The 14,222-nt window shown below is 35.8% G+C and overlaps 1 protein-coding gene across 1 annotated transcript; it reads left to right on the top strand.

Moving 5' to 3' along the window:
• Positions 1 to 5,728: 5,728 nt before the first annotated feature.
• Positions 5,729 to 13,242, top strand: RAD51AP2 (RAD51 associated protein 2). The gene is made up of 3 exons (XM_037151751.2): positions 5,729 to 8,978; positions 9,300 to 9,383; positions 13,124 to 13,242. The coding sequence occupies exons 1-3, from the start codon at positions 5,729 to 5,731 to the stop codon at positions 13,240 to 13,242; spliced, it is 3,453 nt and encodes a 1,150-aa protein (XP_037007646.2).
• Positions 13,243 to 14,222: the final 980 nt, after the last annotated feature.

The following is a 14,222-nucleotide window of genomic DNA, read 5'->3' as shown; positions in this document are numbered from 1 at the left end:
CCCTGAAATCTCTAGTCTGTAATATTCCTAGAATCCCACCCAAATTTGTACCCCCAAATGAGGAATTTTACATTGGATTGGTAGATTTTTAACAAAGAGTCAGATTACAGTGTATTGTTGAATTTGGATAGCTGCTGTAACCTTTCCTACTTTTCTGAATGTCTTTCCTTCTTTTCAATTACCAGTAGATTTAAGATGCTTAAGATGAATAGAATAATAAATGAAATGTTACCATGACACTTAGTTCTCCTTCTAGATTTTTATCCAACTATATTGTATGGCTACAGAATCTGTCTTACACTTCTACTTTGAATCATTCAAAATGCCAAGTTCCTGATTCAAAATAGTGCTCAGCATTATTTAGATGATAATCCCCCCTTTCTCTTTAGTTTTTATTCCCAGTGTAAAACCATTTTTTAATGGTTTTACAATCTAGGAGGGTTAAAATTCAGTTGGGAGTTCTGATAATTGGAAAGATTATTTTCATAACTTAATAATGATACCATTTCAAAATTGGTATAGTGGGTGTGATGGATAATTCTCCACTTACAAAACCCCCAACAGTGGCAAACAATGTTCTTATACTGATTTTAAAGATAAATTTAACATTTTCCAGCCAGTGATTATATTTTTATTATTCAGTACAAGTTTGTAACAGATATGGAGGAATATATTATGAAACAAGAAGAGACTTAGTGTTTGTGTTAATTTTCATGAAGGCCATGTGACTGGGTTTATGAATGAAAGAGAAAATTAGACAGACGGATTTCTAGGTTTATTTGATGGCAAAAGTTTTTACAATTGGCATTAGACACTGGAACTGAACCTTTTTTTGGCAACCAGTGTTATCATTTGCAAGCCAAGAAACATGTTTATATTATTTATTTCTTTATTTAGTTGTCTTTTTTTTTTTTTTTTTTGCTACTGACAAAGGAAGGTTGTACTAGACTTCATTGGTACTTTTTCTCTAGCTGTTCATTTGGTAGCTACCCTGGCCTAACCACAGCTTTCTAAGACCTTTATAAAAGTTTAAATAGTTTTTCCTTTTATATTTTCAGAGGCAAAGTCAAACATTTTCTTACTTTGAGAGTGATCATCTATATTCAGGTAGCAGTGAAACCCACTAACTCAAACTAATTTTTGTGAAATTCTGAGATCAGAAAATAAAAACTTGCTACATTAAGCAATAAATGAAATATCTTCAAGGTGTTACCACTTAAAAGCATTTTGGTGATGATACAGGACTCCCACAAAAAAAATTCTGCCAGCTTGCAATACTCTCGAAATCAGATTATATGAAAGCAATCACACACTGAAGTCATTTTTTTAAAACCAAGCCAACCATGCTAATAAGAAGAGATAAAGTTTGATTTCACTGAGAATTCAAACTTCAATTTATGTGGGTTTCTATGCCCAAACAGAATTGATATCGTGTGATAGTAATATAAGTAGCACAGAATATAAATTATATCATTTTGCTCATATCATGTATATTTAGGACAATAATAACAACAACAAAAAGTTGCTGGGAGTATGCAGTTCTGATATTTCTATGCTTCACAAATGTACCAATTCATTTTAATACACATGCTAAGATCAAATCTATTTATAGTCCTTACCAACTCTCTGTTGAGCTTCATTTTTATTTTTTCAGCTCACGGTCTAGTGCCATAAAAAGTCTAGCAATTTCTTGAATGCAATGTATCTACATACAATCTTTTCACCTTTATTTTTATAATATATTCTCAAACAAGTCCAACTTTTCCACTACCCCACATTTATCAATAGAATATCTATTTTCCAAATCCTGGAGAGGAGGTTTGGGGCAGGTAGAAGAGGGTAAGGCGGGGATAAATAGTGATGGAATGAGATTTGACTTGGGGTGGTGAACACACAATACAATACTTGTATACAGATGATGTATTATATAATTGTACACCTGAAACCTTTATAATTTTATTAACCAAGGACACCCCAATAAATTCAATAAATTTTTTAAAAGTACATCATTCGTATTGTTTTATTCCTTTCCATTCCTGTTCAACAAAGAGACACATATCTATTTAAGTGCTGCAGACTACAAAGCCTGTGCATCAAAAGAGCATGGCACCCAGTACGATGCTGATCACAATATAATCTATACTAAATATGGTTTGAACTGAAATAAGTTGTTTTGTGTGTTTTTTCCACCTTATCAGATTTTATAAGGAAAAAAAAAACAAGAAGAAAACCTCTGTGCCCTTTTACAGTTTTTAAAAAAGTTCTTTTTAAAGATTTTATTTATTTACTTTTAGAGAGTGGGGAAAGGGGAGAAAGAGAGGGAGAGAAACATCAATGTGTGGTTGTCTCTTGCACACCCCATAGTGGGGGCCTGGCCGACAACCCAGGCATGTGCCCTGACTGGGAATCGAACTGGCAACCCTTTGGCCTGCAGCCCATACTCAATCCACTGAGCTACACCAGCCAGGGCTACAGTTGTTTTTATATATATATTACAACTTTTGTAATATATATATTACTAAAGTTGGATGGTCACAGAGCATATTAAACTAAAATTCTATTTCCAATATTTTGATTTATTATTTTTATATTGAAGAAGACACATTTTTGAAATATTATAATTCATACAGCTCTGAAATGCACGGTCACAGTGCTTCTGCCTCTCCTCCTCCTTGTTCTCTTTTAGTTTTTCATGTAAGAGAAGGAGGATCTTTGGCTCAACCATGCTTCCTGTGGTTCTGTCCCTGCTTAACATTATATTCCAAGCCCTGCCCCCTGCTTTATTTTAATATTTTATTATAGATGGCATGGTAACTGTAACCAAGTAGCCCCTATTCTGTATCTGTTTTTATTCAGGTTATTGTTCAAGTTCTGCACTAGATAATTTTTGAGAAGGTCACCTCTATATTCGGAGTGGTCTCCGGAGATCCGGGTTTAAGTTTTGGAAGCTGATGTAAAACTATAGTAAGTGGGTGATTAGCTTGATTGGACCCAGGCAAAGCTGCAAAGTATGTGACATTTTGTAACTTCCCTTCCTTTCCATTTGTGATCAAATACTAGGTAAAACAACAAATAATGACATGTGTGTAATGACGATGTGTCTGATTACATTACAAAACTATACACGTGTGTTCATCCTATATTTTTTCTCACGAGGCATAGTTATCTGTGAGAAACTTTCAAAAGTTAGGAAAAGAGTTGTTCTTTTGTAGAATTGTGTGGCAAAGCATTTCAAGGGACAGGCAACTAATGGCCTCTCCTTAGGCCCCACTGCTGCCTTCCTTTCCCATTTTCTATGTTCTTGGCTCTCTTTCTGCAAGACTCCTTCAAAAAACTGCCCCAAAGGGTCATGGCATTGGTTACGTTTGTTTGTAATCATCAATTCTCCTAATGATGGATCATAAGATCCACTGATGTCGAGAACACGCTGAATTCAGTTACAAACGATGTAGCAAACCAGTTCTTTAGAATTGGAGAAATTCAGGGGCATATATTACATTCGGGATAGGTATTGTAAGTTACTTACTGTAATATCATCTCTGTTTAGATTTAGTTTTAAAAAATATCACTTAGTTTCTTCCAGACCCCCCCCCCCCACTTGTTTTACATCCTAACAGGCTGGCTCGTCCTCGTAGCCAGACCCCTGGGACCAATGACGCCTTTGGTTAGTTCATCTTCACATCTACCTCTCAGCCTAACGCCAGTTCCCCACTTCCTTAGTCTCTGAGAAAGCGGAGCTCGATATTTCTGCGTCTAAGGCCAATTGTTATTTTATTCTCAAAGGTGCTCTCTCCTAAGGCTGCCTAGGTCCTGTCTTTCAACTTTAGTCAGATGAGCCCGCCTGTGCCGAAGACCGAAATTCTGAAAGGACTTTACGTATTTAAGGAATGGGGAGAATTTCAGTGCTGCGGGAAAGGCACGTTGTGTGGTGGAAATAGACACAGCAGCTGAAAAAACCAGTCTGGAGGTGACCTCTGAAGAACTTTGTAGCCAAACACTCAGACACTATGTTACAAATCCATCTAGACCCACAAAGCGACAGCGTTCACGTGACAGACAGAAAGCTTGTTGCTAATGCCGAGCAAGGGCACCAGTGCCACCTCCCTTGGCTGCGGCCAGTCAGTCCGTCCGGGCTGGTCGCACACCGAGAACACATTGCACTCGGATGGAATGTAGAACTGGGGAGAATCTGAGATAAAAAAGCGATGGGGATTAGGATCTGCAGAGGCAGCCCTTTGAGAAGTCGCCAACGGGTCATCTGAACCACGGCCACTTTCATTATGTCCAGTGTCCCACAAAAGCAAGCACACGTTTCTCCGGAGGCATTTATAGCTGAAGTCATGGCACATGCCCGGAGCTGGAATCTCACTGTGTCTTAGGGTATTTGTAAGACAGGAGGCTGGTCAGCCTCGTGTCGCCTGAAGTAGCACGTCCGCTGCAGCTTGCCCTGTGTGCCCCCTTGAGTTCTGACATTAGGGTTCCTGCTGTACAGTATCGTAGTTCTTACTCATTTATTTAAAACGAACCGACTTCGAAACAACCAACCATCCAGGGGACTGAGGTTTTTGATTACTGAGCACTAATGACATGTTTCTTAACAAACCATGGATATTACAATGATAAATATTTTGATGCTTTATGACTATGGAACTGACAGAAATCAGAATGAACTGAAATTATTAATAAATTATTTTAGGACGTTGTTGAAGGAAAAGAAACATGACACTCAAAATTTATTCGGTGTGGGTCAGAACTATGTTATTATTTATGTTTACAAGAAATAGAATAGTTGAAACAGGTCATTTTATCTTTAAGTATTTTTATCCGCAATACCAGAGAAAGAAGCCCCACAGCAGATAGGAAAACTGTTTTCCTAGAGTCTTAAAGGGAAGATTAATGATCTTCTGGATAATAATTTTCACACACTCTCTCTTGAAATATTGTTTCAGGAAAGAATGTTAAGGACCAGTGCCTTCTTCCCCCGAACCACACTTTGTTGGTAAAGTGGAAATCTGATTTTAAGGGCCACCGAGACGATTAACAGCATTTTTAAAGGTTTTTCCAGACACAGAGAGACTTGGTCTGGTGCTCATGCAACTGCAACATGTTACTGGACAGGGCGCTGGTAGCGACTGTGGGGAAGCCGCTTCTGAGGAAAATACAGAATTTCAGAATTTTTTTCACTTTTATCTTAATTTAATTTAAAAGTTTTTTCAATTACAGTTGACATTCTTGTGTTTTATATTAGCTTCAGGTGTACGGCACAGCGGTTACGCATTTACATAATTTATGAAGCGATATAACCAATTTCAGAATTAAAAAAATAAAGCCGTTTTCCTTCACAAACTAGAAAAATAATAGAGATTCTGACTTTTCTTCTTAAATCTGACAGAGGAAAAGAAAATATTTAGACCAGCCTTAGTCCTGGCATTAGCAGAAGGCGCTAAAAATAAACATTGTAACGGTCGGCTGCCGGGGGCTCGGTGCTCACCGGGATGGGGTGGGTGGGGGCAAAGGGGGCGTGGTCTGCGTGGAGGCGGGGCTAAAGCGGGCGTAGAGGGGGCGTGGTTCCGGGCTGACTATATAGTTGAGGCAGAGGCCGTACCTCGAGAGGCGCGTCAGAGCCGTGGGCGGGGTAACCCTGGGTTGGGGAGGACTTTCTTTGCTCCCGCTTAAAGACTTCTAGAACTTGGCGAAAACCAAGGACAAATACCCTCAGTTCTCAGTAATGTCGCTCAAGCGCCTCACGCCAGAGGTTGCGGAGCTCACGGATCCCGCCTCACCTTCCCCGCCCCCTGAAGATCCCGAATCCCAGTCCCCGTGTCCTAAGCGGCTCCGCCTCGAGGAGCCTGGCCGCGTCTCTGAGGCGGGGTGGCGACTGCCTTCGGTGCCTCGCTTGTCTGAGGTGGAAAAAGAGTGGGACCTGCCGCCCAGGCCCTGCAAGGCGCTGCTTCTTGCAGCTGACGTGATTTTCGGTAACTCCACAGACGTGTGTGTGGAGGAATCAGCCAGTGGGAAGCAGATAAGCAATCTGGGGGATTGCGAAGAAAGCAAATGGGAGATGAAAAGTGGTTTGCAGCCTCCCGCCTCACAAAAACTTGATTCCGGTTTGAGGGCTTCCGGAAGGTCGTCTGAACCGGGGCTGTGTGACCAGGAGGCTTTCGGTGTGCCCCACAGTGACGGACCCCGAACTGCGGTTCGTCAGCTTCTGCCCACCGTCTCCATGGACGACGTGCAAGGAGTTAAAAACAAGCGCGGGAAACAATGTATAGTTCAAGGGGCAGACAATAGTCAGAAAGACGATAGTTACAGAAAACAGACGGGAAATCTATTGTTGCACGTTAGCTTTTACAAGGAAACTGAACCAACATTTCATGAAATTAAGCACAGCTATAAAGCCGACGGTGTTACGCCATCAAATAAAAAAGAAAATAACGTTTCAGCATCTAGGCTAAAAATATCAAAATCTCACAACCAGCCCAGCATGAAAATTGCCAAACGCAGCTCTTTTCGAGATAGCAGCACCATACGTATCCCTGAGTTTCCAACCGATGTAAAGAGCAAAATGTCCCCTGTCTATTTAAAGAAATTAGCAAAGAATATGAATGACAAATATGAGACATATGTTGGGGATTTCACAAACATTTACTGCTCCCAAAATAGAGTGAATGTTAAGAAGCAAAACGTACTGGGTGACAAAAAAATTGCGGATGCAGAAAATATTATTTCTGAGGGTTATGAAAGTAACCACCAGTCAGTCAGCAACCAAAATATTTGTGTGAGGGCAAAAAACTTGACCAGTGTACTGTACTATAAGCACAGTAGTATCACGTCTGATGTAAGGGGCCCTGATAAAAGTTTTACTGTAAAACTACAAACTGCAAATTGGGAGGAAGCAGAAACATGTCCGGACAGTTACCTGCCTACCAGATTAGGAAAATCGCAAAGCTGGGACTATCGTATAGGACATATTTTGAGAAAAAATAGGAAAAATAGTCATATTATGCATAATTACAAAACTAAATGTGAAAACATTAAAAGAACTGGAGACAAATTGAAGTTGCTACAATTATTAGAAATAGGTGTTTCAGGCAAAGAAGGTTATTATAATGCAAAAGCTGTGACTACACATGAAGAACAACCAAAGCGTCTCATCATAGGAACACTGGGTAGTCAAAAAGCTTTAATAAAACTTTTTTGGTTAAATGGTAAAGGAGAAAACAATAATGTACTACAGTGGCAATACTATGCTACACAAAGAGACTGTTATTTAAGCAATGTTTTTGAGAATTTCATTACAGAAAGTTTTTATTTCCATGAAAGTACTTCAGAAAACGAAGAAGATAATAGTATTTTAGCTTGGCATAAAATTTTGAAGTGCCTAAAGCAAACTGATGGTGTTCAAAATCTAATAATTAGGAATATAAATGTCAATAGAAAGAATAATATTTTATACACATATTTACAAACCAGTTTTTCAAAATCTCTACATATCATATTGAAAAACAACATAGCTTCTCTGCTCAATAACTTTGACTCTTTAACTGGAACTGAAAATGATTCTAAATTAGAAGAGAGATGCATATTCAATTGGATAATGTCTTTGAATTATCCAAAAAATATAGTGGAAAATCATATTATATACCTAGCAAGGAGTTTAACTTTTTTAAAACCATTAGGAAATAATATGAAACCTATGTTAGAGAAAATAAAGCTATTTAAAACTGAACAACTTTTCAAAGTGTCCAAGAAAAATCCCATCAATTTCTTTAGTGTGATAGCCCAAAATTTTGTTTTAATGGACTTTGATGACATGGATGCAATTTTTTTGACAAAAGAAATTAGTTACAAGAGTAAGACTTGTCCTGAACAAGTTATGAATGTGAAAACTTGGGCTCACTGTAGTACCAATACTGTGAAAACACATGTTAAGTCTCTTCCTCACTTCATACAGAACAACCATGAACATATTAATGAAAAAATTTACGAGCTAAATATGTACAATCAAGGTTTAGATACTAAAAGAAAACAAGAGCATAATAAGATCAGTAGTTTTAATTTTAAGTGCATATTTGAAGATTTCTTCAATGTTAGGCCACAAGCCATACTGACAAGCCACTACACAAAACATTCTGAACAAACCAATTCCACGATTATAACTCACGTGCGAAATTTTTGGAGCTTGCTAAGAAGTGAAATTGAGGCAAAAGAACATGACTTAATTTTGAAGGAGGAAGAAAAAGTCACAACTTGTTGTCAAGTTCATAAAAATATTAAGATTGAAAAAAAAGAGAAAAATATTTTTTATTCAATGGATAACATATTTTCTGTGCAACCAGTTTTCGCAATAAATAAGAAAGTGAATGTGGAAGAAGCTAAATATGTTAATCAAAATGATCTAGCTGACAGAAATGAATGTAAGAATGTTTTGCAAGAAAGGGAGTTAGCTAATTCAAATCATTCTCGTCCAAGGAATGTCTCTGAGACAGGATGTGTTAAACACCAATTTGAAACTGATCTGAGTGTAAGGAACAATGAATGTTTTCAGGACTTAACTGACAAGTGTTTATCAACAACAGAAACTATGACTTTAGGCAAAGACTTTGAGATGAAGAGTCAATTTGATTTAGTACTTGAAGAACTTCGTATGTTCCATGAAATCAGTAAAGAACATGAAATTCTAAGCACCGCAGAAACAAATAATGCAAAAGAAAATTATTTTAGAGAAAATACTGATGTCAACATCTTCGAAGAGGTAAAAACGGAAATAAAAAAGGATTTGGAAATGAGTACAGTCAACAAAATATGTGCATCTTCTTTGATCTGTGATACTACAGCAAGTCGTAACATGGGTAAAAGACACCAATGTTTATTTAAATGGGAAACAGTACCCAGAAACAGAACACAGGAAGTTCCTAATAAATATTGCTGTGTAAGAACATCAGAGGAAGAATCACTGTATTCCACTTCTGAGAAAGGTATGAAATTAGTTTTAAAATGTTGCTTTTCTTTTCTATGTAGACCAAATATATAATTTTGGCAAAAAAGGAGATAAAGTATATCTAGACAATGTTTACAAATGTACAATATTTTTTATAAACAACTGTCCAAACATTAAATAATATAATGAAGTTGAAGAAAACAAGTGATAAAAATTCTAAAAGGAGCTTTGAAGCATCCTGCTTCATTTACCTAAATATTAGGAGCCAACGGGAAGAATATTTTTGAAAAAGTAATTTCTTATTAACATTTTATATAAAAGTTACTTTTTGCTATAACATATTGATCTTTATTTTCAGATTATGAAGAACCTTCAACTAAAAGACCTGCTGTTTTCTCTGATGAATTTAAGGAAGAAAAACTTAATTATTTCAGGAAAGGAGGTAATATTTTTGGTTATTTTTTAAAATACCTTTCAAGATGATTCTTTTATTCTTGTATTCTTAGCGTGAGGAAAATATACTTACATTGTTAAATACAAAGATTTGTACTTTTATAAACATTAATAACTTACTGAAGGAAATTCTAATAGTTAAAAACTGGCTAAAAATTGAAATGCTATTTCAGAATATTAGATTTAGAATATTATTGGGAAATGGGCTCTTTAAAAGTGTTTAAATACTTGCAGGGATGCACTGCAGTAACTGTGTAATAAGGTAGGTGTTACACGTCTAGTATACACATCTAATATACATAACATTCATTAGCAAAACCAAAAAAGGTGTTTATTTAAGTTGGATTTCTATTGATGACATGTTACTCCCAGTTGTATAATTATCATCAGTGTTCTCTATCTTTAACTACTATGAGGCTCTTTATATGGATATTTTATTTAGTAATTAAAAATTTAGTATCACTTAGATATATTAACAAGATTTATGACTATGGAATTTAAAATTTTAATTACTATTATACAAATAAAAGTAATAAAAGTTAAACAACTTTATTATTTGCCTAAGAGGTCTACAATATCAGAATAAAACACAGCAAGTGTAGCATCTACTCTAACTTATAATAGTGCCAATGAGATGAGACAGGTAGGATTAACATTAGGGAATTGTTTTCTAAATGACTAAATTTTCATTTGGCTAGAAACTGCTGCTATTACACACAAGACCAGATCTAAAAACAGTAATAATGTAGGTGAACTATATTTACCATAACATCTTCACCCATTCATCATTTCTTAAAATATTTTCCTGGCTCCTCATCAGTAGAATGCTGTTCCTGGTACCTTTAGCCAGTCACTTCAGAAATGCACTTCAGAAATGCATCTTTTCCTCTTTTTTTTCAGCTTATGATAAAATAATCTTAAAAATTAATCCAACTCCATGAGGGTCAAAAGCCCACAGGTAGTTTCTTCTGCCCTGAATAAAAGGAATAATTGGGGGAGCAATACTTTATGAGACTAAAAGGAGTATGTCACAGACTGCGGAACCATTCCTTATGGACTTTCTTCTGAGAAAAGAAGAAAAAAAATGTGTGGCAGAATTAGACTGGGAAAGATAGGACTTGTTCCTTCTAGCTAAGAAAGGAAGGGAGAACTTGGGTTGATATTGAGATAGAATGAAACATACACCTATATTTGTCATCTTGATTATAATTGTGATATGAATGAATGTATGAGGAAGATTAAATTATGTGCTCAAATTGGAAAAGAAATGTTATATTCATTGGGAATATTTGAACCCATAATACTGTATTGCGTTTTCACAAGGAAAAGTGCCTAGTTATTATAAAATATGAAAAATAATGTGTGTGAGGTCAGCCAGAACTATTTAATGTTATGTTAGGATAGTTTCTTGGATTTACTTTCAAAGTGCATAGAAGTAGGATAATATTCCTGAGGCTTGTTAAAAATCCATAGTGTGAGGGAAGGTCAGAGAGACACTGGGAAGTGGGGGCAAGACATGTTCATGCAGTGTGAATTTAAAGGCATTGGGAAACTCCTGATTCCGCTGACATGCTTTTGATACTTACCCACTTGTCATTACGATGCCTCCAATGGAAGTTTCTAACCATTTACGGCTCCAGTAACATCCTGTCACTCTTTGTGTCTCTCCCCTTTCTCTGCGGAGAAGTCAAGTGTTTTGGAATTATTTTGAGCAGGTGTTATAAGCCTGCCAACCGGTGTCCTAAGTGCTTTTACATCATTTAGCATCAGTTCTCCCCTGACTTTAAAGTATATACGAATGACCTGGGCATCTTGTTAAAGGGTTCTGATTTGGTTGTGGGGTAGGCCCCGTCATTCTGCAACCCTAACAAGCTTCTAGCAAATGTAGGTGATGCTGGTCTGTGGACTATGCTTAGAGTTGCCAGGATTTAGAAAACAATCGAGTTAGTGTTATTTCTAAAAGACAACTAATAAATTTCATAGCATTTTTAATCATTGATTTTTAAAATGAAAAATCTCTGGTAGCATGTTTGAATACTTAGAGTTGTTAAATAATACAAAGTGATACATTAATCCAGTGTATAGCAATAATAAAAGGGGTCATAATTTATTTAATAAAAACTTAGGGAATCCAGGGTGACAAAAAGGAAAAGCACATTCTCAGAACCACAACTTAATGGCTCATTAAGGGCATATGCTTTGTACAGACTCTACTATTTTTTTAAAGATTTTACTTATTTATCATTAGAGAGGAAGGGAAGGAGAGAGGGGGAGAAATATCAATGTATGGTTGCCTCTTGTACATCCCCTGGTGGGCACTGGCCTGCAACCCAGGCATGTGCCCTGACTGGGAATCAAACCAATTCTCTGGTTCACAGGCCCATGCTCAATCCACTGAGCTACACCAGCCAGGGCTGTACAAGCCCTACTATTAACAGAAACTGGTTCAGTGATTTACCACCTGTTGTAAAATTACCAGAAGTAACTGTCATATTGGAATATGAAAGAGGAAAGCTATACTTTGAAAAAGTAATCAAAGAAGCAAATCATGGTTTTGTTCTGAAATAAAAATCTCATAATGAAGAGATACATTTAGCATAAATTGCTGATATTAATTTATAACCAAATCCAGTGTATCAGACATGACACAACAATTTTGGTTTATTTGAATAACCCGTTTTTGCTTAAATAAAAAAATGGTGATAATTTTTTTCTTAATTTTTATAAGTAACTACAATCTTAATGACTAAAGTATCATAAGCTGATTTATATTTATGTTATACTGTTTCCTCCCTACAGTTAATTTTTGCATTTCATTTTATTATTGTTTACACACACATTCTATTTAGTTAAACTTGCTAGAGATTATGCTGTTTACCTTTTGTCAGATTTAAAGTTATGTTGATTGCAGTATTTTTAATATAATATGCTATTTATATTGAGGTCATACTAATAATTCATTAAAACTAAATGAAAGCTTGATGCATTTTCAGCTTTAAATCTGTACTCTACTGTTTATTTTTAAAATAAAGCACTCTGAAAATTAGAGATATTGTTGTATTTTATTATCAGTGGTAATTGATCCTATTTGTCTGGTTAACTGATTTAGTAATAGATAAATCTTCACTAAATGTTTTGAAAATGCCATTTGTGTTCTATTATTGATAATAATCTCTATTAGAAGCCAAACATAACCATTAACAGTATAGCTTAGTTGTTTAGCTTCTAATTAAAAAAATGACATGGTGTTTTAAGCCACTATATTAAGTTAACTTAAAACTTCATATATGTCCCGGTAGGGTAGCTCAGTTTATTAGAACATCATCCCAATACACCAGTGTTGCAGGTTCAATCTCCAGTCAGGGCACATGCAAGAGTCAACTAATGAATGCATCAATAAATAAAACAACAAATCTCTCTCTCCTCCCTCCCTGTCTCTAAAATCAATTAAAAATTAAAATCTATATAGGTTTTTTGTTGTTAAGTGAGATGGACTGGAATGATGATTTTATTTAGTTTGCATTTTATATTGACCAAGTTACTTTTGTGCTGAGGTTTCCACATTTTAAAAATGGAGGTAGGATTAACTGAACTAACTCATTTAAAGCACTTAGTTCAGTGACTCAGTAAATGTTGCTAGTATGATGAAAAGTTATCAAAAAAATTTTAAGCTTAGAAACTATGAGTGATTTTTATCCCTTAAGTGCTTTTATTGTCTTATATTTTTAGGTAGTAATTTTTCACATGGAATTTCAAGAGTACTACCTCTAAAGACATGCAGTCGACCGATCAGAGTTGGTTTGTCAAGAAAAGCTAAGCTTAAACAACTTCATCCCTACCTAACGTAAATATGTTATGAGGACTTAAAGAAGATACTGGACTTTAATATTTCAAAACATGTCATGAGAACTATTAATCTTTTGTTTATATCTTTGGATAAATGGTTTTTTTCCATGTTGGGGATTTGGGGCTTTCTTTATTACAAGTATGGAGAAAATTTTATGTGTGTATGTGTATGTGTGTGTGTGAATTATCTAATTACCTTTAAAATTATATAATATTTTATCGATGTTTTCATGTCATTAACAATATACACATCAAAAGTTTTTGTGATCTTATAAAATGTATCAACTTATTTTTATACCATGTGCATAATAGACAATGCTTTTGTGGACTAGATCTGTGTAGCCTTTATAGTTTTCTCAAAAAGACGCGCGACTCTTAAAAAGGCAAAAATCTTATCTGCTTCTATTGAAAAAGCCAGCATTCCTCCACTTCATAGGTGTTCTGCATTTGAGGCATAATGAAATCTTTGCTGTTCCCCAGGTGGAATGTTTTGGTTCCTTATGAACAGGGTGGGGAAGACGGTGTGAAAAAGCTAACACTGAAATTTTGAAACAACAGCAGAGTGAGTGAATTTTACTTTTTGTTCACTGTTGGTAGTTAAAAATGAAAATCCTCCCTATGTAATTATTGTGAACACTTTGTGGTCACCGTAACATTTTAGGGGGTTGGGACAGGGAGAAAAAGTAACAATAGTCCAGATGTTCTTGGCATTCATTCAGAGCAGTGTGAAGAATGTAATGCTCTTTTGCAAGACATGTTTTATGATTTAAAAAATAAATTTAGTGAACCTATTTTTAGTGGTCATTTTTCACACTGCTGAATTTCCCCACCTAGCTCTAAACTAAACAATGAGCTTGAATTTCAGCTCCTCTGCTGGAATAAATAAATGCCTCTGTTTCTTGACTTAGGCAAAAATATCTTGGCAAATTCAGTTCTAGTGCTTTGATGCTTTGAAAGTCCATTGCTTGGGAAAAATTTCCAT

The sequence above is a fragment of the Artibeus jamaicensis genome, unplaced genomic scaffold, assembly GCF_021234435.1.
Source record: "Artibeus jamaicensis isolate MK-2021 breed Jamaican fruit bat unplaced genomic scaffold, CSHL_Jam_final contig_465, whole genome shotgun sequence".
NCBI classification, from domain to species: Eukaryota; Metazoa; Chordata; class Mammalia; order Chiroptera; family Phyllostomidae; genus Artibeus; species Artibeus jamaicensis.
The sequence above is the reverse complement of the archived record's forward strand: the minus strand, read 5'-3'. Positions and strand labels throughout refer to the sequence as shown.